This window comes from Gigantopelta aegis, chromosome 15 (genome assembly GCF_016097555.1).
Source record: "Gigantopelta aegis isolate Gae_Host chromosome 15, Gae_host_genome, whole genome shotgun sequence".
NCBI classification, from domain to species: Eukaryota; Metazoa; Mollusca; class Gastropoda; order Neomphalida; family Peltospiridae; genus Gigantopelta; species Gigantopelta aegis.
In genome coordinates, this window is record NC_054713.1 from 11,659,081 (window position 1) to 11,686,134 (window position 27,054).

Sequence of the window (27,054 nt, forward strand, 5' to 3'; positions counted from 1 at the left end):
TTGTAAGTTTGCTCAAAGTTCATTTAAAAGGTCATACCTCCTGCAGATAATTAAACACAAATGTAACACAATATTTTACCACCAGTGAGATTTAGGGTCTAACAGTAACAGTGTGTAACATTGTATTCAATTTCATGCATGCAGTATTTCTTTGAAGTACACAAGCCCAAGTCTGAATTAAAACCAATGTCTATTTTTACCACCAAACTGGGTCCGCAGTTAATGCTAATTAGGCAAATACCTTATTCTGATTGGCTAAGAACAATGACCTAGATTGACAATTCTTTTTAGTGTTAGCTGGCTGCCTGTGTCAGAAACGTGTGTATACGCTATTGAGTTTGTTGTTAATTGCTGTTATTTTAAGTCTTCTGGGTATTAAATTTTGGATGTAAATAAACAGCACTTAAGTAATTTTAACATAGAAGGTGTGTTTCTGATTATTAGATACTAGTAAAAAAACAAACAATTTAATTAATAAACAATTATTATTTATTACTAACAATAACACTAATCAATAGATGTGCTACTGAACGTTTTTTGTTTTCTTCCTAGTTAATTTAATTATTATTAGTTAATTTAATTATTATTTATTTTAATTATTATTATTTTATTTTTTTCTCAACAAAACTGGCTCCTTGTCTGGGAATAAGCCCACCCCATGCTAAGCTCACAATGAGTTGTCTTGGCCCCCTGGGCTTATTTCCGGTCAAATACGGTATGTGTTTCAATGTAAAGTTTGGATTGTTTAACGACACCACTAGAGCTCATTGATTTACATTTTGTAATAATCATCGGCTGTACAGTCTTAAGTGTACAGAAGAAACCAGCTACAAATTTCCATTGGTAGAAAGAGATCTTTTATATGCACCATCCCAGATAGTATAGCACATACCACAGCCTCTGATATACCAGTCATAAAGCACTGGCTGGAACAAGAAATAGCCCAGTGGGCCTACTGACAGGAATCGATCCTAGACCGACCGCACATCAGGAGGGCACTTTACCACTGGGCTAGGGGTGTGTGTATGGTGTCAGAGAGAGAGAGAGAGAGAGAGAGAGAGAGAGAGAGAGAGAGAGAGAGAGAGAGAGAGAGAGAGAGAGAGAGAGAGAGAGAGAGAGAGAGAGAGAGAGAGCAACGCTTTCAAAATTAAATGAAAAACCTTCAACAGACATTGGTTGTATGCTGTATTTGCCACTATGATGTTATTATTCCTGCATCACAGGGAGGAACCACACTATTAATACCACATTTACCGGCCTCGTAGTTAAGTCATCGGACATAAGGCTGGAAGGTACAGGATTCACAGCCCAGTACTGGCTCCCACCCAGAGCAAGTTTTAACGACTCAGTGGGTAGGTGTAATACCACAGTTACTGGCCTCGATGGTGTTGTAGTTAAGCCGTCAGACATAAGGCTGGTAAGTATTGTGTTCACAGACCGGTACCGGCTCGCACCCAGAGCGAGATTTAACAACTCAGTGGGTAGGTGTAAGACCACTACACTCTCTTTTTTTTCGCTAACAACTAACAACTAATCCTCTGTTCTGGACAGACAGCCCAGATAGTTGAGGCATGTGGCCAGGACACCACTAGAGCACACTGATTTATTAATCATCGGCTATTGGATGTTAATTTTGAAATATAGTTGTAGAGAGGAAACCCGCTACATTTTCCCATTAATATCAAGGGATCTTTTATATGCACCATCCTACAGACAGGATAGCACATACCACAGCCTTTGATATACCAGTTGTGGTGCACTGGCTGGAACGAGATATAGCCCAATGGGCCCACCTACAAGGATCGATCCCAAACCGACCACGCATCAAGGAAACGCTTTACCACGCCCCTAAATTTAATCATGAGGATCGTCTGTTACTTCTTTTACGTTCATCTGGCTATGAACAGAAAATATTATCTGCGAACTTATGTGTGGGAAGGCTTCACCGACTTGCACAGTTTGCGGATGATTTTTTTTTCATACCCGATGAACGTAAAAGAAATAACACACGATACTTAAATCAACATCTCGATATGTGTGTGATGTTATGAAAAAAACAGAAGAAAAGTATCTTTTTGTGTTAAATGTTTGTGATTTTTTTTGTCCCCCCCCCCCCCCTCCCCCCGCCCAAGTTTACTTACGCAGTGTTTCTTCCACCATGTCGGGTATAACCTCCTTCAAAGCTTCGCAGTTTGTCGCCAAGCACGGATTAATGTTGACTTCGATCAACCAAACCTGTCGAGAAAAAACGTTTTCAAGTTCATGAAACATTCAAACAATTTTCTTCGTTTCTTTTTTCATTCCTCTTAGGATGAACATCACAGAATGTTTACAATATCCCCAAAAATATCAAGACATATTTATTTATTAATTAATGTTTCTTAGTTATTTTTATGATAAGTCAACACAAATTTGAGCAGAACGTTTCTTCGAGCATGTATTTGTGTTTTTCAACTTACTTTTAACAAGCCATTTATATTTTTTTTAAAGTGCGTTTTCCTACAGGCCTGAATAATGAAAGTGATGCCTAATGTTTCTGCTCCTACCTTCATGCTTTGGTCAATCATGAAATCCAAGCCGTACAAGTCGAAGTATCCCACTTTGCAGTGTAGTTTGTGCTTGACGCTGTTAAAACAGTGCAACATTATGCGCTGCATTTGTTTCTGAAAACAAAAATGGAAAAGAAAATATGACATTATTGATTGTGTTTGATTCTTGAAATACTGCGCTCACCTGATGCACGATCAATCTAGGATCGATTCAGGCTATTTCTCATTACAGCCAATGCTCCACAACTGGTGTAACAAAGGCTGTAGTATGTACTATCCTGTCTGCAGGATGGTGCATACAAAAGATCCCTTGTTGCTAATTGAAAAGAGTAGCCCATGAAGTGGCGACAGTGGGTTTCCTCTTTCAAAATAACTGTGGTCCTTAACCATATGTCCGACACCATATAATCATAAATAAAATGTGTTGAGTGCATCGTTAATCAAAACTTTTCCTTCTGGGAATAACAAAAATATGACATTTGTACTGTATTTGTTTGTTTTTGTTTTTAAAAAACACAAAAATAAGAGATCAGGATATTTTGGGGAAAACCCCCCAGGATACTCTAACAGGATACCTTAACAACAGTACCATGACAATACTTACCATGAGGATGTTTTAGACCCAGTCTTTCTAATTCTGACAATAGAATACTTCAACAACAGGATACTCTGATATTGCTCATGATGAGCAAGTTATAGACACAGTCTTTCAAATTCTGACAACAGGATAGTTTAACAATAGGATACTTTAACAACAGGATACTCTGACAATACTCAGGGTGAGCAAGTTGTAGACCCAATCTTTTTAATTTGACAACAGGATATTCTGACACTACTAGTCTTTCCAGCTGTAGTCTTTCTAATTCTGACAACAGGATAGTTTATACTATATGATACTGTGACAGTACTCATGGTGAGCTCGTTGTAGACCCAGTCTTTCTATCTTCTAAAACACTACTCACAGTGAGCAAGTTGTAGACCCTGTCTTTCTAATTCTGACAACAGGACACTACTCACAGTGAGTTGTAGACCGAATCTTTCTAATTCTGATAACACGGCACTACTCACATTGAACAAGTTGTAGACCCCGTCTTTCTAATTCGGACAACATGAGTGAGTTGTAGACCCAGTCTTTCTATCTACTGTGACAGTCAGTACTCACGATCAGCCAGTTGTAAACACAGTCTTTCTATCTAAGTCTAACAACAGGATAGTGTGACAGTACTCACGGTGAACGAGTTGCAGACCCAGTCTTTCTATCTACTGTGACACTACACTACTCACAGTGAGCGAGTTGTAGACCCTGTCTTTCTATCTACTGTGACACTATTCACAGTGAGCGAGTTGTAGACCTAGTCTTTCTATCTACTGTGACACTATTCACAGAGAGCGAGTTGTAGACCTAGTCTTTCTATCTACTGTGACACTATTCACAGAGAGCGAGTTGTAGACCCTGTCTTTCTATCTACTGTGACACTATTCACAGAGAGCGAGTTGTAGACCTAGTCTTTCTATCTACTGTGACACTATTCACAGTGAGCGAGTTGTAGACCCTGTCTTTCTATCTACTGTGACACTATTCACAGTGAGCGAGTTGTAGACCCTGTCTTTCTATCTACTGTGACACTATTCACAGAGAGCGAGTTGTAGACCTAGTCTTTCTATCTACTGTGACACTATTCACAGTGAGCGAGTTGTAGACCTAGTCTTTCTATCTACTGTGACACTATTCACAGAGAGCGAGTTGTAGACCTAGTCTTTCTATCTACTGTGACACTATTCACAGAGAGCGAGTTGTAGACCTAGTCTTTCTATCTACTGTGACACTATTCACAGTGAGCGAGTTGTAGACCTAGCACTGTACTATTCACAGTGAGCGAGTTGTAGACCTAGTCTTTCTAATTCCGACACTATTCACAGTGAGCGAGTTGTACACCTAGTCTTTCTATCACTGTGGTGAGCGAGTTGTAGTCTTTCTATCTAGTCTATTCACAGTTTCTAATTCCGACAACACGGCACTATTCACAGTGAGCGAGTTGTAGACCTAGTCTTTCTAATTCCGACAACACGGCACTACTCACGGTGAGCGAGTTGTAGACCCAGTCTTTCTAATTCCGAGAATACAGCACAACTCACGGTGAGCGAGTTGTAGACCTAGTCTTTCTAATTCCGACAACATGGCACTACTCACGTTGAGCGAGTTGTAGGCCTAGACCTAGTCTTTCTAATTCCGACAACACGGCAGCTAGTACTCACTGTGAGCGAGTTGTAGACCCAGTCTTTCTCGACGGTCTTGTCGGAGGCGACCCTCTCATTGATGTACTTGTTGAACTTGTCCATGCTCCACGCCGTGTCCTCCTTCACCTCCGAGTACTGCGGCGCTCGCTTCTGTATGTACTGGAACAAGAAAAAAATGTTTTATTTAATGACGCCCTCAACACATTTTATTTATGGTTATATGGCGTCGGACGTGTGGTTAAGGACCACACAGATATTGAGAGAGGAAACCCGCTGTCGCTACTTCATGGGCTACTGTTTTCGATTAGCAGCAAGGGATCTTTTATATGCACCATCCCACACAGGGTAGTACATACCACAGCCTTTCATATACCAGTCGTGGTGCACCTATATGTACTGAAATAACACAAACATTACTAATCTTAAACAAACGGTGCCCAGTCGGCTGCCATTGTAACACGTTCCCGACAAATAATGCATTTTTAACTAGTAAAATTAAATCATAAAATTTAATACTTTTTTTTTGTTTTGAGTATCGGTATCTGTATATTTATTATATTGCAGGGGTGGGAATTGGTGAACTGTAAAAAAGAGGAAATCTAGAGAGGTCCTGGAAATTCTTGAAATCCTAGGTTAAAATCTGTGCCATCTGACACATTTTGGAGGAAAGGACGATTAAAATGTGAGGAAATTCAATGTTCCATGAGAGGAAAATAGCTGATCCAAGGAGAATTCCCACCCCTGATATTGACATAGTAATACATTAAACAGGCCACAATCATCCAAGTTAAACAAGCAATTAATCACTCCTGTTAGTTTTTTTTATACGCCAAGCTCTGTATATAATATCACAATCAGACATAAGGTTAAGTACCACCAAAAATTAAAGTTTGTTTTATTTAACGACACCACTAGTAAAGTTTGTTTTATTTAACGACACCACTAGTAAAGTTTGTTTTATTTAACGACACCACTAGTAAAGTTTGTTTTATTTAACAACACCACTAGTAAAGTTTGTTTTATTTAAGCACTAGTGTTTTTTTATTTAACAACTCCACTATAAAGTTTGTTTTATTTAACAACTCCTCTAGAGCACATTGATTTTTATCTTATCATCGGCTATTGGACGTCAAACATATGGTCATTCTGACATATTTCTTTAGAGGAAACCCACTTCTGCCACATAGGCTACTCTTTCCGATAAGCAGCAAGGGGTCTTTTATATGCACTTTCCCACAGACAGAACAGCACATACCACGGCCTTTGATGAACCAGTTGTGGACCACTAGAGCACATTAGTTTATTAATCGTAGGCTATTGGATATCAAACATTTGATAATTTTGACATAACAGTCTTAGAAAGGAAACCTGCTACATTTTTCCATTAGTAGCAAGAATTTGATATACCAGTCAAGGATCGATTCCAGATGGAACGCTCATCAGGCGAGCACTTTACCACTGGGTTACGTCCCACCCCTAAGGACCATCATGGATTAATCAAAGCATCATCTCATTGGCTGAACGGCTAACGACCGCATTACCTGATTGGTCAGATGAGTTGTGAGATCGGTATCCTCTCTGTTGTATTTAAAACAGGACAGACGGACGTATCCCTTGTGGTAAAGCACGAGATAGGGCGTCGTGTTGGCGATCAGCATGTACGCGCGGATGTCAAACTTACGCTCGTCAAGCAACAGAGGATTGTGGATGTATCTGTAAAATTTACATCATAAAGAATTAAACATTCCTTTAAAAAAAAAAAATGCTTAAGAAATAAAAACAAGTTCAAAAAATATTTAAACCTTATTTTCCATTAAAACCTATTTATGGTATGTGCATGCAGAGTTAACTAAATGCATCACAGAACAATCAAATTTGGTAGTGTTAATTTCATTGGACAGTGTGGCTTTGGCGTCTAGGTTATCACTCTGAAGTTAATTAGATACCCAGGGGCTTATAACAATATTTATTTATACATCATAGAACAATCAGTTTTGGTAGTGTTAATTTCAATAGAGTTTAGTCAGTGAGATATACAGAGGCTTGCAGCGATCTTTACTCATGTGTCATAGAACAATCAGTTTTAATAGTGTCAATTTCATTGGACACTTTGACTTTAGCGTCCAGGTCATCACTGTGAAGTCAGTGAAATATACAGAGGCTTGCAGCGATCTTTACTTATGTGTCATAGAACAATTAGTTTTGGTAGTGTTAATTCCATTTAACATTTTGACTTTAGCGTCTAGGTCATCACTGTGAAATCAGTAAGATATACAGAGGCTTGCAGCGGTCTTTACTTAGAACAATAAATTTTGGTAGTGTTAATTTCATTGGACAGTGTTGCTTTGGCATCTAGGTAATAACTGTGAAGTCAATCAGATATACACGTGCTTAATTATAGCGATCTTTACTTATGTGTCATAGAACAATTAGTTTTAATAGTGTTCATTTCATTTAACAGTTTGACTTTAACATCTAGGTCATCATAGTGGTGACGTCAATCAGATACACATGGTCTTGTAGCAATCCTTACCTCCATAACACACTGAAATTACCTCTGAACAATGCGGGACATGAGGGGGCGTGACGGTTTACACTGCTCTTTCTTTGCTTCTCTCTCGGACAGAAGTTTCTCGATCTCGTCGCGAGTACGGAGGAGGTAGATTCCCTTTCCTTGATTCATCCCTGTCGGCTTACAGATCCATGTTTCATCATCTGGAAAGAACCCCAAGCATTCTGAGGGTACTGGTAAAGCAATACATGTCCCTTACCGGGCCCAATAAATTTTCGTATCCCCCAAGTTCAAGGGCTATAACTCTGTAAAAAATGGGTAAGTGGCCATGGAAGTCTGTGGCCTAATTCACTAATCTCTCACAATTTTGCGATCTCGCAGTGCAATATAAAAAGACTTGCAAAGAGGATGCTTTGTTGTCTAACACAGTCTAAGAGAGCTTTGTGAATTAGGCCCCAGGACCTGTAACAGTACATGATTAAGCTATACATCAGATTTCAGCTCAACATATTGAGGCACTAGGTAAAAAATTGTTAGGAAAACAAAACATTTGGATATCCTAAGTTCAAGGGGCATAACTCTGTCAAAAATGGGTTAATCATAAGGGTCAAACTTGATCTTTAATAGTATATGATAAAACTAAATGCATTTCCTTTCTTTGATTTATCCCTAAACTGTGTAGATATTCACTGATATATCTCGTAAAGTGCGGGTGTAACTATCACACACCCAGGCCCCAATTTTCTAAACTATCTTAGCGCTACAATATCATAAAACCGTCATTGGCTATGGCATGTGCTGTTGTGATATCATAGCTTATGATGGTTTTATGACAGGCCTCGAATTTGACAAATTACAGCGCAAGGCCATTTTCACTTAAGACTGATATCAGGCTTGAGTATGATAGCCAATTAATAACATGCAAAATAATGTTCAGGGCATTAGGGAATATGACTAGGGCACTGCAGCAATATGCCACATGGCTGTTGTTAAATTCGAGCCCTGTTATGATATCCTAGCACTAAGATAGATTTGAAAATCTGTAGCCTGGAGTCATTCAGTCAATAAGCTGAGATATATAACATTCATATTTCACCGAAATAATTAAATAAATAGACAAAGAAGCAAACACACAGTTTTGAAAATCTGTAGCCTGGAGTCAGTCAGTCAATAAGCTGAGATATATAACATTCATATTTCAACGAAATAATTAAATAAATAGACAAAGAAGCAAACACACAGTTTTGAAAATCTGTAGCCTGGAGTCAGTCAGTCAATAAGCTGAGATATATAACATTCATATTTCAACGAAATAATTAAATAAATAGACAAAGAAGCAAACACACAGTTTTGAAAATCTGTAGCCTGGAGTCAGTCAGTCAATAAGCTGAGATATATAACATTCATATTTCAACAAAATAATTAAATAAATAGACAAAGAAGCAAACACACAGTTTTGGGGTTACAACGGTTACCTTGATAAACCTGAAGAAAAGCTTCCCTGTCGGTCGTGCTATCCAAGCGGTAGGTTTCTGGCACAAATTCTGCCATCTTTAGCCGGGGTAGTCTCCCTTTGGTTGAGAGGGTGACTCGTTCGTACTCCTGCAGACTGTTGAGGAGGCCGAGTTTGTTGGTGATGAGCTGGCAGTTTGAGATGTGGTTCACTAGCTGATCACCTGGTAAACAGTAAACACAGGGAAATCTGTCAGGAGCTCATCATACCTCTTCTTTTTAATACAGACATACAACAGCCTCCTTGATCGCCATCTCTCTATCTCTCTGTTTCACTCTCTGTCTCACTCTCTGTCTCTCTCTCTTCTCTATCTCTCTCAATCTCTGTGTCTCTCTCACTCGCTATCTCTCTCTCTGTATCTTTCTCGCTATCTCTTTCTCTCTCTTCTTCCCTCCTTTGCTCTTTCTTTCTCTCTTTATCTCTCTCTCTGTATCTCTCTCTCTGTCTCTCTCTCTCTCTCTCTCTCTCTCTCTCTCTCTCTCTCTCACTCTCACCTCACTGTTTAAGGAGAGCTATCATTCCGGCTCCCTATCACTCCCTTAGGATTAGTTCAAGGTTAATTAACACATGTAACTGTAAAAATCCACATGCCCTTTAAGGAGCATTCTCATGATGCGATTAGTCGTATCGATTTGTCGCATGTGATGGAATCATACCGTGAGAACACCTAAATCGGAACGACTTTCACTTGCTTATAAACATGTCAAAATGTCTGGATTTCACGGGTTAATAAAACCTATTGCTATCGAGATGTGGTCAATAATTGTTTTGTTACATGCCATCAGTAAATTGTCTACATTCATGTTTTTTTTATTTCAGTAGAAATTTGTAGGCACTTACATTTCCCGCAAAATATTTTTAAACTGACGAGCTTTGTTTGACGTCATAAAATCTTATGACATAACGTCTTCCCACACACACGATTCGAGTTGCCACGACAAATTAGTATGTGACTAATCGCATCATGAGAACGCAGCTTTAGCATGTGAATTTGTTAATAAAGTAAAACAAAAGGTTTAAATATTGCTCAGTATGGTGAAATCTTAAATTGTTCCCTATGATCCAAGTTGGGGGTGCAGTTAATTACTACCCACAATTTGTTTTTGTTTTCATGACAAGGTCTTAACCTCCTCAGTCTTTGATTCTCTGTCTCTATGTTCCTGTCTCTGTCTGTCTGCCTGTCCGTCTCATTCACTCTCTCACTCCCACCTCTGTCTCTCTCTGTCCCTCTCTCTCAGTCACTCTGTCTCTGTCTCTCACTCTGTCAGTCACTCACTCTCTCACTCAGTGTTTATGCCAGAAAGAAATTTTTGGGTATGGCGCTATGGAATTGAATGTTTACAATGTGTGTAGTGTATATGGACGGCCTCCCCCAGAAAGAAAATAGGTTAGGTTTAGGGTTAGGGTTAAGAAAATCATAATTAATTTTGTCAAAAGGTCAACTTAAAAAATTAAAACATGCAAAAAAATCTCGATATGGTGCCATACCCATTTTACCCTCTAGCGGAAACTCACTCACTCACTCACTCACACACACACACACACTCTCTCTCTCTCTCTTTCTCTACCCCCCCCCCCCCCCCCCCCCCCCCCCCCCCCCCTCGTCTAATAGATCAACTGACAAATAGATGGATATGTTTAACCATTAACACATTCATGGTTGGATGGCTTGATGGATTTTACAAATGGATATTGTCAGCTGCAGGAATTATTTCCAGGGAGTGTCTATCAAAGGCCAATATTCAAATATATTTTGTCAGTGATTACAAAGTATTTTTATCAGCCCACAAAATTGAAATCACTAGTGTCGCCACAAAATAGCTGTTGCATAACTGATCTGTGTTGGTATTTGTGTAATTATGGAATATTTACTTTGTTATTATCTGTACTAAATTGACGTTGCGAGATGATTTGAATTTCAAAAGCTGTATTATTTTACTTTCCATGGTTAAAACTGAAAGTTATATTACTTCTCACCTCAGTAATGATTATTTCCATGACAAACTGGTTGTCATGCTTGGAAAGAAAGGAATGATAGGACGACACCCCAGTGCATTGTTTAAACAGTGGCTATGTTGGGTGGTCATTGTCACGTTTCCATAATTACATTTTCCTTGCTAATTTTTTGTGAATCCATAAATCCATGAATTATTTAAATAATGTGTCTGCCATGTCTGCGTTTCCATGTATATGCAAACCATGTGTGATCCAAATACGTGAATTTGGAATCACTTTTCGAGAGAGTTTTCATGGATTCAAGGATCACAGAAGTGCAGAATCCCACAAGAATTGACGTCACACAGAAGAAATGTTGGAAAGAATTATAAACTGACAAATGTTCTTACTGTGTCTTTTCAAAATTAATTTGTGTTTATATCTTCACAGATGGTTACATACGCACAGATATGGAGGCGATCAACTCAGACACAGAAAACATACAAAATAGGGAATTGTTGCTTAAGAGGCAAAATGCACTGCTGCCACACAGGCTGCTCCTTTTGCAGGAAGAAATACCATGTAACATATGACTTTTGACTCACTGTATGGATGGATGGATGGATGGATGGATGGATGGATGAATGGATGAATGGATGGGTTTTAGGGTGGATGGATGGATGGATGTTTTAGGGTGGATGGATGGATGGATGGATGGATGAATGGATGGATGGATGGATGGATGTTTTAGGGTGGGTGGATGGATGGATGGATGGATGAGTTTTAGGGTGGATTGATGGATGGATGGATGGATGTTTTAGGATGGATGGATGGATGGATGGATGGATGGATGGATGGATGGATGGATGGATGGATGAATGGATGGATGGATGGATGGGTTATTACGGTGGATGAATGGTTGGATGGATAGACAAATAGATGGATGGATTGATGCTTGAAAGGATGGATGGATGGCTGAATGATTCATGGATGGATGGATAGACAGACATATGGAAGATGGATGGATGGATGGATGGATAGATGGATGGATAGATGGGTTATTAGAGTGGACGAATGGTTGGATGGATAGACGGATAGATGGATGGATTGATGATTGAAAGGGATGGATGCATGCATGCACAGATGGCCGAATGATGGGTGGATGGATGGATGGATAAATAGACATATGGAAGATGGATGGATGGATGAATGGATGGATGGATGGAGATATAAACTGATGGATGGGTGCATGAATGATGACTAGAAGGAGATAGGGTATAGATGGATGCATGGAAAGAAAACAGAATGGATAGATGAATGAACACATGGATGGATACCAATGGATGGATGGATGAATGAATGAATGAATGAATGAATGAATGAATGGATGGATGGATGGATGGATGGATGGATGGATGAATAAATGGCGGGTTAAATGGATGGATGAATTTATGAATGGAAACATATACATGGCTGGATGGAGAGATGGCTGGCTGGATGAATTCATGAATGGATGGATGGAGGGAGGGAGGGAGGGATGAATTCATGAATGGAAGCCCGTACACGGCTGGATGAACAGACAGACCTGATGCAATTAACTTTCAGTACAGTGAGTGTTATTATTAATGCCAGTCAAAAGGGCACCTCAGGTAGCCCGGCTATAAAACACACTGTGCCAACTTGACTGGAAACATTCATAGCAACAGTAGCTACGCTACAGGACTGGAGAAAGTACCGTAAGTCATCAAATAGATGTTCATTCTAAGATCCACCGCACACCAGACAAGCACTCTATCACTGAGCTATACTCTGCCTGCCCCCCCCCCCCCCCCCCCCCCCCCCCCAATTTTTTTTTAAAAAAGAACAAAAAGAAAGGTATATCTATGTAAAGGAAAGGAATGTTTGTTTTACAACATCGTAGCACATTTTAGGCCACAGCAATTTGGTGTCTAACATATGATTTACTTGGTTGGGAAAGTGAAAGTGAAAATGGAATCCCCCATTGCCACCAAGGCTACTCCTACTCATTTGTAGCAAAGACAGGATAGTACATACCATGACCTTTCATGTACCTGATGTAGGACACTGGTTGGAATGGGAAAAATGAGTCTATCAAGGAAATCAATCATAAGACCCATCATAACTCAGGCGACTGCTCTACCATTAAGCTATAAGCTCCCCTACTATCCCCAGTGACAAGATGACACGTCATGGGACAGGTGGTGGCACACCCCTAACCCAAATAGGTACACTTTATAATTAATCTTTGTTGTCATAACAGCACGTCCAGTATACACGGGATTTTCGTAATTGTGACACAATCTTGAGATGAAACCCACACTACATTTTACCTTTAGCATCAAGCATTCTTTTATATTCACTCTCACACAGACACTGTCGGTGTGCCCATTGGCCTATTTCTCGTCCCAGCCAGTGTTCCACAACTGGTGTAACAAAGGCCGTGGTAGGTACTATACTGTCTGTGGGAGGTGCATATAAAAGATCCCTTGCTGCTAATCGAAAAGAGTAGGCCATGAAGTGGCGACAGCAGGTTTCCTCTCTCAATATCTGTGTGGTCCTTAACCATATGTCTGATGCCATATAACCGTAAATAAAATATGTTGAGTGCGTTGTTAAATAAAACATTTCCTTCCTCTCTCACAGATTGGAATGCACATACCGCATCCATTGATAAACCAGTCATGAAGTACTGATTGGGATGGGAAATAAACAAAGAGAGAATGGATCTACCTAGGGGATTCGATCCTATGACCAGAGCACCTCAAGCAAGTGATCTATCGACTGAGCTAGATTCCACCACCGGGTTCACTAGTAAAATACAGCCTTTGATATACCTGTCATATGACACTGGTTGAGAAAGGGGAAAAACAATTAGAAAATGGGTCCACTTAGGGGGTTCGATCTCTGTAACCCAAGCATCTCACTCAAGCTAGATCCCTTCACCGGGTTCACTTAAAAAAAAATGTATTACAACTGACCGGCAGTGACCTTTTACAAGCACTTTATACACAGACATGGCAGTACATATCAATGCTTTTGTTCCACCAAGCATGTACACTTGACAATTGAAAATTCAATACTGGGAAAATGTTTACATTACAGGCTTACTATATTCTACCCGCTGACCTAAACCTGGGTTCACTTTATTGATAGCCAATGCCATTTAACAAGCACTTACATAAACATGACAGCACATACCACAGACTTTGATGTACCAGTCATATAACACTGCATGAAGTGGAAATTCAATACTGGGAACACTTTTATATTACAGGCATACTATATTCTACCAGCTGACCTAAACCTGAGTTCACTTTATTGATAACAAATGACTTTTTAACAAACACTTATAAACACAGACATGATAGCACATACCATAGCTTTTGATATACGAAGCATGTAACACTGCATGAAGTGGAAATCCAATGCTGTGAAATTTTTTACATTACAGGCACACTATATTCCACCCTCTGACCTAAATCTCCTCTAAGCCAAAGCCCACTTGTGACAAGGTGGATCACGTTAATGCTATTCTACATCAATAACACATTAATATTACAGAACAATCAACAGAGGGTTTACGGTAATAATAACCAGCTTATAAAAAAAGAAATCACAAAAGATTTATTTTCTGTCAGCCCAGCGAAGAGCAATCCAGTAAAAAGAAAATACATGTTGTGCATACAGGTTGAACAGGCTTGTTACCGTGTATGAAAGACACGGAAAGGAACAGGGAAATTTGTTTACCGACACCCCAGCGCAGTTCCATTCATGGCTGTCATATGTAAAGTCAGAGCTCAGAATGGAATGAATCAAGTGTTGTCCAGTTTTCACATACTATAGTATGTAGAGTATTTCCTCAAAAATTATTAAAAAGAGGCCAAGTTAAAGACCATTTTATTAGCTAAAATATTAAATTACATGTATGTTATAGCCACTAATTTTTTTTAGCAATTGGTTAATTTGGCAATGAATGAATGAATGTTTAATGACACCCCAGCACGAAAAATACACCGGCTATTGGGTGTCAAACTATGGTAAAGGCAAAACATTAAATGATGAACCACATCAAGATAAAAATTCAACAATTAAAGGCAATGGACAGAGTAAGCCCCGAGAAGTGATTGTGACTCTAGGTCTAAAGAATATGACAAGAAACCTGTTGTCACCACACAGGTTATTCCTTCTGAGCTGCAAGTTTTTTTTTTTATATAACAACTTTCCTAAAGCTATGAAACCTATACCAAACAAAACGTTTGATATATATATATATATTTTTTGTACAACTGTTTAAATTTAAGGAGGGATGAGGGTGGTAGTCAGTGCTATCAGGCATTCATTAATTCATTTCATTTCAATTTATTTTCATGCTTATATCCAATTAAGGTTCAAGCACACTTTCCTGGGCACACACCTCAGCTATCTGGGATGTCAGTCCATGACAGTAGGTTAGAATTGTTAGTGGTTAGTGAGAGAGAAGAGGGTGTAGTGGTCTTACACCTGCCCAATGAGTCGTAAAAACTTGCTCTAGGTGGGAGACAGTACCGGGCTGCGAACCCTGTACCTACCAGCCTCATGTCCGATGGCTTAGCCACGATTCAACCGATGCCGGTTGCAATCAGACATCGATCTGTAAATGTACTGACCTTCATGGTTTAGTGAACATAAAACGTGATAAAAATCTCGTTTCATGTTTTTCAACCATTTCGCTAATAATGGTTTGTCACGTATCGGAAACCGATGTAAGCTTAACCCAGGTTTACTGGATCTGGTGTTCTCGCAGAAAACGGCGGAACAACGTTCCGGCATGTTTATTTGGTGACACCGCGGTGATGCCAACCGTTGGCACCAAGTCTCAAAACAGGCAATCCTCATACGGTTATTATGCTTCAGCATTCACCAATTCCTGACGTGACGCGTTTTTAACCACGTGACTACGTGGTCACCAGGGGGCGTATTTGCAGCTTGGAACAAAAATGGCTGCGCCCATTATAAACAATGGCCGGCACATTTTTATCGTTGTATTAATTAAATATATAAATGTACTTATTGAAATTAAGCAATAATGTACATTAAATATAGTTAAATATGCCTACCAGGCCAAATGCCTTGGTTGTCCTCTCCTTTAAGCCATCAGACTTAAGGTCGGTGGGTACTGGTTCACACATCAGTACTGGCTCCCATCCCAGAGTACCTGAAAGCTTTTGCAACTTCAGTATATAGTTATTGATACTGATAGGCAAATGGTTATGACATGAAGTATGAGGCCGGTAGGTTATAGGTTATGGGCTCGTGTCTTTGCACAGATTCGAAATGTACAATGATTGGAAATGTACAAATATGTAGGTTGGAAAGAAAAAAAGAAAGAAAGAAAGAACGACAGACTGTAACCCATGGAAAATGTACAGATCAGCTAGTAGATTGGGAAAAAAGAAAGAAAGAAAGAAAAGAAAGAAAGAAAGAAGGAAAGAAATGAAAGAAAGGAAGAAGGAAAGAAAAAAAGAAAGAAAGAAGGAAAGAAAGAAAGAGAAAGATTTTATTTAATGAGGCACCCAACACATTTTTATTCACGGTTATTTAATGTCAGACATACAGTTAAGAAACACAGAGATAATAACAGGATATCCACTACCGCCACCACATGGGCTACACTTTTCACTCAGAAGCAAGGAATCTTTTATATGCATTATCCCACAGACAGGATAGAACATACCACAGCTTTTGGCTGGAAGGAGAAATACATGTAGGCCCCTATAGTCCACTGGGCTCTCACTTACAGAGATCCATCCTCAATCAACTAGTATATCAAAGGGTGTGATATGTGCTGTCCTGTCTTTGGGAACGTAAATATAAAAGATCCAATGCTGCTAATGGAAAAATGTAGCAGGTTTCTTCTGAGACTATATTCCAGAATTTGACATCCACAGGCCAATGCTAAATATTGTTACTAGTATATAAATTATAAATGTGCTAGGATATTGTAACCATTATAACATGTATTGTTTTTCTTTTTTTGATGTTGATATTATTCATGTCTGTATATAATTCATAATTTTATTATACGGAAATAAATTAATTGAACTGAATTGATATGACTTGACTTGACTTGACTCATAATAAATCAATCAATGTTATATAGTGTTGTGATAAATAATAATTCAATATTAAGTTGTAATATTATTATTATTTTACATATCATGGCATAGATCACATAAATTGAATGCAATATGCATTATGCAATATGTATTATTCAGAGAAAATAAACAGAACGTTTACTGTAATAATAACTGGCTTATAAAATTCACAAAAGATTTATTCAATATGGGACGAGTCACAGCGATCCATTAAAAAGGCAGGTTGTGTATACGGCTGAATAGAGGTACATGTATGCGTCAAATATATCTCAGGTCAATCTTAAACACAATATTGTTCGTCATAACCCAATACATGTTCGACAACAACAAAAAAACAAATGTAATGTAGTAATGTCTGTATTTCATACCAAGTTGTAATGTGGGATTGAATGTCTGTAGTGTTGAAGGTGCTGCCTATATGTTCCCAGTCAACTTCTGACAATATCAATTGATTTTTGATGCAGTCATTATTTCTTGTTGCTACCCGTGTGATCCTTTATTTCTTTCCATCAGTATATGTTTTAGAGCATTATAAAATTAAAATATAACAGATTCACAAGCTCAGCAGCTAAATAGAAGATGAGATGACCGTACTGGTGTACATACATGTACATCTGTCTCTTGAAAAAATTATCTGCAATTTATTTTCATAATTTTAGCAGGTGAATTTATATTTTACCTTTTAGGTCTAAAAAATGGAACCGCTTTTTGCTTTTCATGTATAGGCTGCTATTTCAAGCTCTGTAATATTATTAATATAGAATAATCACGGAATTATAGGTAATTTATATTTCACCGGCTACATCTAAAAAATTGACAACTTTTCGCTTTTCACAGGCCGCTATTTCAAGCCCTGTAATATTATGAAGGAAATGTTTTATTTAACGACGCACTCAACACATTTTATTTACGGTTATATGATGTCAGACTTATGGTTAAGGACCACACAGATTTGGAGAGGTAACCCGCTGTCGCCACTACATGGGCTACTCTTCCGATTAGCAGCAAGGGATCTTTTATTTGCGCTTCCCACAGGCAGGATAGCACAAACCATGGCCTTTGTTGAACCAGTTATGGATCACTGGTCGGTGCAAGTGGTTTACACCTACCCATTGAGCCTTGCGGAGCACTCACTCAGGGTTTGGAGTCGGTATCTGGATTAAAAATCCCATGCCTCGACTGGGATCCGAACCCAGTACCTACCAGCCTGTAGACCTATGGCCTGCCACGACGCCACCAAGGCCGGTCTGTAATATTATGAATACAGAATAAAAACAGAATTATGATAGTTAGCTATGTTTGCTATAACCCGTACATGGAATATCTGCATTTTCATGCATGCCTGACTTGTCTGCTGGAATACTCATAGTTGAAAAATGATGAATAATTTACACTCGGCTGCACGCAACCCATAAATAACTTACATTGTGTCTACGCAGTTATAAATCTGTGCAGCAAGTGTGTTTATTTAACACCTGCCAACTGCAAGTGGATATTACGAAATAAAGGTTACATATGAATAATTCCATTATAATTTATTTTCTCTGCGTCTGTCTAATTAAGGCTCAAGCATGCTATTCAGAGTTATTACCTCAGCTATTTGGACTATTTGTCCAGGTAGAGCTGGACGGTATACCGTATATATTGTTCGGTATCGGTATCATGTCAATACTGATTTACCATACCGAGCAAATTGCAAAATACTGAACTTTCAGTGTTGAAAAATGTTTCTGGCCATTTACTAAAGCACTAACAATATACAGTGAGCCTCCTCTAAACTGGAGACGCTAGGGACCAAGTAAAATGTCCACTTTTAAGAGGTATCCGTTTTAGCGAGGTTAATTATGAAACTGATTTTTAAGAAGGAATAAGAAAAATGTCCGGTTTTAAGACGTTCCACTGTATCTGACAAACGCAAAATGGCCAAAAAGAATGCATGGACGTCGTTCTTCGTGAGAATAGACAGAAACATACGTACATGCACTTTGTGTCAACGGAAAGTACGACATTAGAGGTTGAGCATTAATTCGGGCATGCATTTAAAGCCATACCAAAAAAACAGCTCAATATTCTGGATTGGTACCCATACCAAGGTGAATCACCCCAAAAATACTGATGCTGAACCTGAAATTCGAATACCGCCCAGCTCTGTGTCCCGGAGAGTGGTTAACAGTCAATAAAGTCTGAACCAAAATGTTAACTACGATAAATTGCTCTCCTACTATTATATTTAGTTAGGTTTTACCAACATTTTTTCCAGACAGAAATATTGAAAAAACAATTACAATGACACACTCTACATACTAGATGATAACCATGTCAGCTATATCGACTTCGCTAAGATCGCATAGGGCAAAAAGCATGTGATTTTGTGCCGGCTGCAATTTTGACTTTTTATGGAATATATTCTCAAAGAGACTTGATCTAACAATGTCATAACATGTTATGATATAAAAGCAAACATGATGATGTCATATTCATTATTTTTTATTAGTTTTTGTTTGTTTAAAGATACCATTAGAGATCATTGATTTTATATTATGTCAATACATGTACTTTGGAGGCTTTCACCCATCTTGAAGAATATTCCATAAAAAAGCAAAATGGTAAAGCATCCGCTTGATGCGCGGTCGATCTAGGATCGACCCCCATCAGGGGACCCATTGGGCTATTTCTCGTTCCAGCCAGTGCTCCACAACTCGTGTAACAAAGGCTGTGGTATGTACTATCCTGTCTGTGGGATGGTGCATATAAAAGCTCCCTTGCTGCTAATCAAAAGGTGTGCGCTACAACAGCTTGTTCTGAATGTGCATGTAAAACTCTATGACCTGACCTAATCAAAAAGAGTAGCCCATGAAGTGGCGACAGCGGGTTTCCTCTTTCAATATCTGTGTGGTTCTTAACCATATGTCCGACACCATTTACCGTAAATAAAATGTGTTGAGTGTGTCATTAAATAAAACATTTCTTTCTTTCCTCCTGTTGAAGACAGGCTTATGTGATCTTGTCTTTAACACACAAACAGATTTCAAGAAGATCAAAAGCTTTGGAAATTGCCAATTTCAGTGAGCATACTTAAAGATTGGGTTTCAGTGGGACTAACACGGTATAGTGTTATATGTTATTAGTTATTAGGAGATGGCCTACTTCATCTTAAATCAACTGCAGAGAAAAGCGGCCTGTCTGGAAAGGGTATTAGGGTTTTCAAATTAACATCAGCAAAACAAGATTTATGAATCTTTACTTTCTTAATTGGTTTCAATGGGGATCTAGCTGAGTGGTAGCGTGTTTGTCTGAGGTGTGGAGAGAGAGAGAGAGAGAGGAGAGAGAGAGAGAGAGAGAGAGAGAGAGAGAGAGAGAGAGAGAGAGAGAGAGAGAGAGAGAGCAAGAGTGAGCAGATAGACAGGAGAGAGAAAGAGAGAGCGAGAGCAAGCAGAGGCAGAAAGGAGAGAGAGAGAGAGAGAGAGAGAGAGAGAGAGAGAGAGAGAGAGAGAACAAGAGTGAGCAGATAGACAGAAAGGAGAGAAAGAGAGAGAAAGAGAGAGAGAGCAAGCAGAGCGACAGAAAGGAGAGAGAGAGAAAGAGAGAGAAAGAAAGAGAGACAGAGAGAGAGAGAAAGAGAGAGAGAGAGAGAGAGAGAGAGAGAGAGAGAGAGAGAGCAAGAGTGAGCAGATAGACAGAAAGGAGAGAAAGAGAGAGAGAGAGAGAGAGAGAGAAAGCAAGCAGAGAGACAGAAAGGAGAGAGAAAGAAAGAGAGAGAGACAGAGAGAGAGAGAAAGAGAAAGAGAGAGAGAGAGAGAGAGAGAGAGAGAGAGAGAGAGAGAGAGAGAGAGAGAGAGCAAGCAGTTATTAGGAGATGGCCTACTTCATCTTAAATCAACTGCAGAGAAAAGCGGCCTGTCTGGAAAGGGTATTAGGGTTTTCAAATTAACATCAGCAAAACAAGATTTATGAATCTTTACTTTCTTAATTGGTTTCAATGGGGATCTAGCTGAGTGGTAGCGTGTTTGTCTGAGGTGTGGAGAGAGAGAGAAAAAGAGAGAGACAGAGAGAGAGAGAGAGAGAGAGAGAGGAGATAGAGCAAGAGTGAGCAGATAGACAGAAAGGAGAGAGAAAGAAAGGAGAGAGAAAGAGAAACTTGTCTTAGAGCGAGCTGAAGAGCAAGCAGAGGCAGAAAGGAGAGAAAGAGAGAGAGAGAGAGAGAGAGAGAGAGAGAGAGAGAGAGAGAGAGAGAGAGAGAGAGAGAGCAAGAGTGAGCAGATAGACAGAAAGGAGAGAAAGAGAGAGAAAGAGAGAGAGAGAGAGAGGAGATAGAGAGAGAGAGCAAGCAGAGAGACAGAAAGGAGAGAGAAAGAAAGAGAGAGAGAGAGAGAGAGAGAGAGAGAGAGAGAGAGAGAGAGAGAGAGAGAGAGAGAGAGAGAGAGAAAGAGAGAGAGAGAGAGAGAGAGCCATCACACCATAGGTAATCACTCTCTCATTTAGCTACACCCCATTCTTTCATCATGGGAAACTAGAATTACAAAAAAATACCACTTAATAATATTCTTGTGCACTATAAACTTGTGCAATAAATAAAGGTGGGTGAGGGAGGAAAGCACCATTAAATGGTTTTGCAGCATTTAAAAAAAATTAAAAAAAATTATGCATACATTGTTTTAAAAAACATTCTTTTGTGGGTGGTGGGTATATCCAAAATTCATCTCCCTTCCTCCCCACACCCACCTCCCGTAATCTATTCTGGAACAGGCCTAATGTTTAGTTTATATTACCTCATTATTATATCACAATGACAAGGTGACAAAGCAAAATCATGCACAATTTTTTTAATGTAAACAACAGTTTGCATGCAATACAATACACTACAGGCACTCAGATTTCATGGAAATGGTTGTTTCTGGTAACCTGTCGATAAAATCACGGAACCAAAATTCTGTTTCCCATTATTATATCGAGTACGACTATTCAACGAAAATCACATGCAGAGCTCAGGACCAAGTAAAAAGTCTGGTTTTAAGAGGTATCTGGTTTAGAGAGGTTCTCTCCTGCACAGCTATTTAAAAAGGGACCATGAAAAATGTCCGGTTTTGTGGGAATTCTGGTTTACAAAGGGTCCGGTTTAGAGAGGTTCTCTCCTGCACAGATATTTAAAAAGGGATCATGAAAAATGTCTGGTTTTGTGGGAATTCCGGTTTACAGAGGGTCCGGTTTAGAGATGTTCTCTCTTGCACAGATATTTAAAAAGGGATCATGAAAAATGTCCGGTTTTGTGGGAATTCCGGTTAGCAGAGGGTCCGGTTTAGAGAGGTTCTCTCCTGCACAGATATTTAAAAAGGGATCATGAAAAATGTCCGGTTTTGTGGAAATACGGTTTACAGAGGGTCCGGTTTAGAGAGGTTTCACTGGATGCAGTTTCCGATGGGTTCCCATGATCACAAGGCGTGGAACCGAAAAAGTGTTTCCCATGAAATTTCTAAATCCTATGGCCTGCATTAGATTGTTGAACATTTTGTATGGTTGCCATGTTTTTTTACGTACCTTCTTTAAATGCGGCGTAGTTTATCTTGCTTTTGCATTCGACCCATTTGAGACGAAATTTCTCGTCGTACTTGTCAGAGGTCCGCTTCCAACCCAGTGCTAGCAGAGGTGCTTCTATCCTGAAAGATAGAAATAATAACAGATTAAAAGATTATTTAGAAATTATTTGACTTTTTCAAAATCTTGATTAGCAATATTTCTAGTCAACTGAAAATTGATTAGCAACTACTGTTTAAATGTTTTAAAATTGTGTAGCGATCTCTGAAACTTGCGTAGCAAATTGTGACGCGATACGAAACAAAATGTTCCCTGCCAGGGTCATACCAGTATTTCTACCAGAGTGTACAGAGGGTAAAATTACGTACCCTAAAATCTTGGAAATTAATGTATTTATTTAAATTTTTAGATAGAAGGTAGTTAGAGAACTGCTGTTTAAAATTTGTCAAAGCACATAAAATGCAGTGGTCAATTTCAAAACATTTTAAACCCATAACCACCACAGGGATCGCATTTTTTTTCATACTATGTAATTTACTACAAGTTATTTATTTCTGAGCCAATTGATTTGTAAATTGCACACACAAATTATATTTCTTTGTTATTTCCAAAACACTTTTACTTTTTTTCTTACATCCAAGCAAACTGAAATTATTTACAAAAAACATTTTAATAGAATGATGGGACGGACTATAGTATGGGCATTTATGGTCTGTTTTGTTTTTATTACATACCATCGAAAGCCTGCATACCTAGCCTAAAATATTGGGCGATGGGGTGGGTGTAATTAAAAAAAAAGTGTCATGGCACAGGTACATAGGGTATTTTCCATATAGACAAAAGGAGCCTTCTTAAACTAAAAAGGACACATTTTTGTATTTTTCTAAAGCATACACACTTCAACTACACATGTGTATCTAGAGTGCTATATAGTTGGGAAAATAACATGTTTTTTTATAATCTCTCTCTCTCTCCCCTTCCTTCCTCCCCTCCCTCCATCTCTCTCTCTCTCCCCCTCCCTCCCTCTCACTCTGTCTCTCTCCCTCCCTTCCCTCTTTCTCTCTTTCACACTGTCTGTCTCTCTCTATCACTTTCACTGTCTCTCTCTCTCCCTCCCCTCCCTCTTTCTCTCTTTCACTTTCACTCTCTCTCTCACTTTCACTCTGTCTTTCTCTCTCACTTTCACTCTCTCTCTCTCAATAAAGATTTTGACCCCCCCCCTCACAAAAAAAAAAAATTCTAAATGGGGAGGAATGAAATTTCATTTTTTATTTTATATTTTCAGGAAATTAGATATTAAAGGGACATACCCTAGTTTTTAAACACTACGGCATATGTTTGACTATTATAGCCGTTTTTGATAACTAAAATCATACTTTACTTAAATTTTATGGTTTATATTATCAATTTCCGTACACTCGAAGTGTTTTTGGTCATCCTGGTGTTTTTAATATCACAAAAGGCATTTCTTATATTTTAAAAACGCATGTGCGTTTGAGAAATAACAGTTATGAAGTCGAGTTTTAATCTATTTTTAGAGGGTATTTCACCATTTCAAAGTCACAGGCTCATGTTTAACTCAATCGTAACTTTATCCCAATGTGTTACAGGTTTGTAGATTAACTAAACTTAGTGTTAATTTTCACGGGTTGAAACTAGGGTCGGTCCCTTTAAGCAAAAATATATGTTTCAACCAATAAAAAACGGTCGGACATGGAGGACTAAAGGGGAGCAACGTTTACCATCTGGGCAGACAGGGATCAACATCTAAGCTAATCCAATAAAAATGGCCTGACAATCTCGCATTTTATTCAATGACATACTAAACAGAAATAAACCCAATATAAGTGTACAAACGACTAACCAAATCCAATAAAATAAAAATACACAGATGACCATCCACAACGTACATACACTGAATTGACACTAAAACACTTTATTTGTTTTGTAGGTGGGCAAATCCACTACCTTATAATCACTGACGGAAGACCGACAAGGTATTCCACTCACGAGTCGTGGTACCAGCCCACCAGGAGATGAAACCATTTCACAAGTACAGGGAAAATTCTTCCATCAATGGAGTGCGAGCTCTACAAACTAAAACCCCACACCTATCTGTACTTAGAAATTGACACACGGAAAAGGTCGGAGGTCGCAGAGAACACAAAACGATGTTTCAGCATGGCACGGGATGAATAGCAAATTGCGGGAGATGTATCAGTGTGAATAAGGTTATGCAAATGAAACCGGAGATGAAGTTATTGGCGTTATTGACAGGATGGTTACTTTAAAAGAAAGTGGCATGAATAGATATCAGAGATGTGAAAAAGGCCAATATTAGTGGGATGAAATCTTCCAGGTATTTTGGTGTCTTAGTGAAAATATTTGGTGGACGGTTACCGACAGGTACAGGTAGATTACAGGTAGGTTCAGGTGTGCCATCTGTCAGGTACTAACACCCACACACAAGAGAAGAAACATGTCATTTAAAATTGAAATATGAGAACCTCTAGCTAAACTATTTCAACTCTTTCAGAAAATAGGTAGTGAATGAATTGTTTGACTGTGTGCTTTGGTGGGTGAGAGAATGTGTGGATCAGTCTGTGAATGGATGGATGAATGGATGGGTGGATGGGTGGATGGATGGATGGTAGGTTTTGGTTGGATGGATGGATGGATGAATGAGTGGGAAGGGTCGATTGCTAGTAATGGCAGAAAGGATGGCTGGATGTCTGGCTGACTGAGTAGATGGAATGACAGAATGAAATGATTTAACATGCACATTTAGAACCAACTGTTGTGGTCCATGGCTGTCCTGGGCACAGATTCTGGTGAAAATGAGTTCCTTCATCCAAGATGATTGGACACATGGATTAATGGACAAATGGGTAGATATTTGTTCTAAAATACACAATTTTGTACCTGAAAGCAGACTGTGGGTCGAAAATAAAATAGAACTGAAAAACTGACATTTTGTGTGTGTCGTTCAAGGCCAGCAGCTGAATTTCAATGCCCAGGACTTTAATCATCACAAGGGGGCGGTATGCAGCTCAGTGGTACAGCACTCGCTTGATGTGCAGTCGGTCTGGGATCAATCCCCGTTGGTGGTGGGCCCATTGGGCTATTTCTCGTTCCAGCCAGTGCACCACGACTGGTATATCAAAGGTCATGGTATGTATTATCCTGTCTGTGGGATGGTGTATATAAAAGATCCCTTGTTGCTAAACAAAAAAAGTAGCCCATGAAGTGGCGACAGTGAGTTTCCTTTCTCAATATCTATTTGGTCCTTAACCATATGTCCGACGCCATATAAGCATAAATAAAATATGTTGAGTGTGTCGTTATATAAAACATTTCCTTCCTTAATCATCACAACATCAAGATTGACAATGCAAAAACCAGAAAATGAGATCTACTTACAAGCTGACTCCATTGCCTCCTCCAATGTAGAAACTCGGCATCATGTTGTTGGCGAGACTGCAAAACAGTGGCTTGGCTATCCTCCCCCCTGGAGTCTTCTTCCCACCCGCACCTCCCCCGCCTCGCTTAGCTGCTTTTCCACTGCTGTCATCTTGCTGACACGAATCAGCCGAGTCAGCAGTTTCGGGATTACCTGAAATCAAAAACAAATTTAAAAATCAGTCAAGTTCCAACACCGAACATACATAATACCAAGAATGAACTTCTGTTTATGTACAGCAGTTTTGGGATTACCTGGAGAAAAAAAAAAAAAAAAAAGGTATATATGCACTTCCCTATATACAGATCAAGCAGCACAAACCATGGTCTTTGATATACCAGCAGTGTTCGAAAATCTGCTTGGACAAGCAAAATATACCTCAATGGTCGTCCAGTGGACAAGTAAAAATGTTCAATGATGTTTAATTTTGAGCAATAAAAAATATGGTCCTTGTACTTGAATAAAACAAAACATTTATTTGGACAAGTGAAAATATTGCGGGACGAGTAGATTTCTCGGTGTATTTGTCCGGTGAACAAATGAAAAATTCTGCTTATTTCTATCCCTGATATCAGTCATACGGCACTCGTTGGGATGGGAAAAACACAATCAGACAAAGGGGGATTTGATACTTTGGAAGTCTGATACCGCCACACAGGCTACTCCAACTTATAAAGCAGCAAGGGATCATTTATATGCACTTCCCCACAGACTGGGCGGGACGTAGCCCAGTGGTAAAGCGCTCGCTTGATATGCCGTCAGTTTAGGATCGATCCCTGTCGGTGGCCCCATTTGTTTATTACTCGTTTCAGACAGTGCTCCACAACTGGTGTAACAAAGGCCATGGTATGTACTATCCTGTCTGTGGGATGGTGCATATAAAAGATCCCTTGTTGCTAATCGAAGAGAGTAACCCATGAAGTGGTGGCAGCGGGTTTCCTCTTTCTATATTTGTGTGGCCCGTAACCATATGTCTGACACCATATAACCGTAAATAAAATGTGTTGAGTGCATCGTTAAATAAAAACATTTCTTTCCTACCCCACAGACTGGAGAGTATACATACGATAGCCTTTGATATAGCAGTCCTGTAGCACTGGTTGGCATGGGAAATAACCTGAAATCATCGAATTCCGCGATATCGGCCTCAGTGGTATACG

The 27,054-nt window shown here is 39.2% G+C and overlaps 1 protein-coding gene across 1 annotated transcript in view; it reads right to left on the bottom strand.

The window, feature by feature from the left end:
- Positions 1-27,054, bottom strand: part of LOC121390355 — a 134,992-nt gene that overhangs the window by 4,719 nt on the left and 103,219 nt on the right. Inside the window, exons 7-14 of the mRNA XM_041522147.1 lie at positions 25,855-26,047; positions 22,438-22,556; positions 8,775-8,975; positions 7,343-7,502; positions 6,329-6,500; positions 4,806-4,946; positions 2,547-2,663; positions 2,142-2,235 (exon numbers count right to left, since the gene is read on the bottom strand). Of these exons, the coding sequence (XP_041378081.1) occupies positions 2,142-2,235; positions 2,547-2,663; positions 4,806-4,946; positions 6,329-6,500; positions 7,343-7,502; positions 8,775-8,975; positions 22,438-22,556; positions 25,855-26,047 (1,197 nt within the window). The remainder of the gene's footprint in view (positions 1-2,141; positions 2,236-2,546; positions 2,664-4,805; positions 4,947-6,328; positions 6,501-7,342; positions 7,503-8,774; positions 8,976-22,437; positions 22,557-25,854; positions 26,048-27,054) is intronic.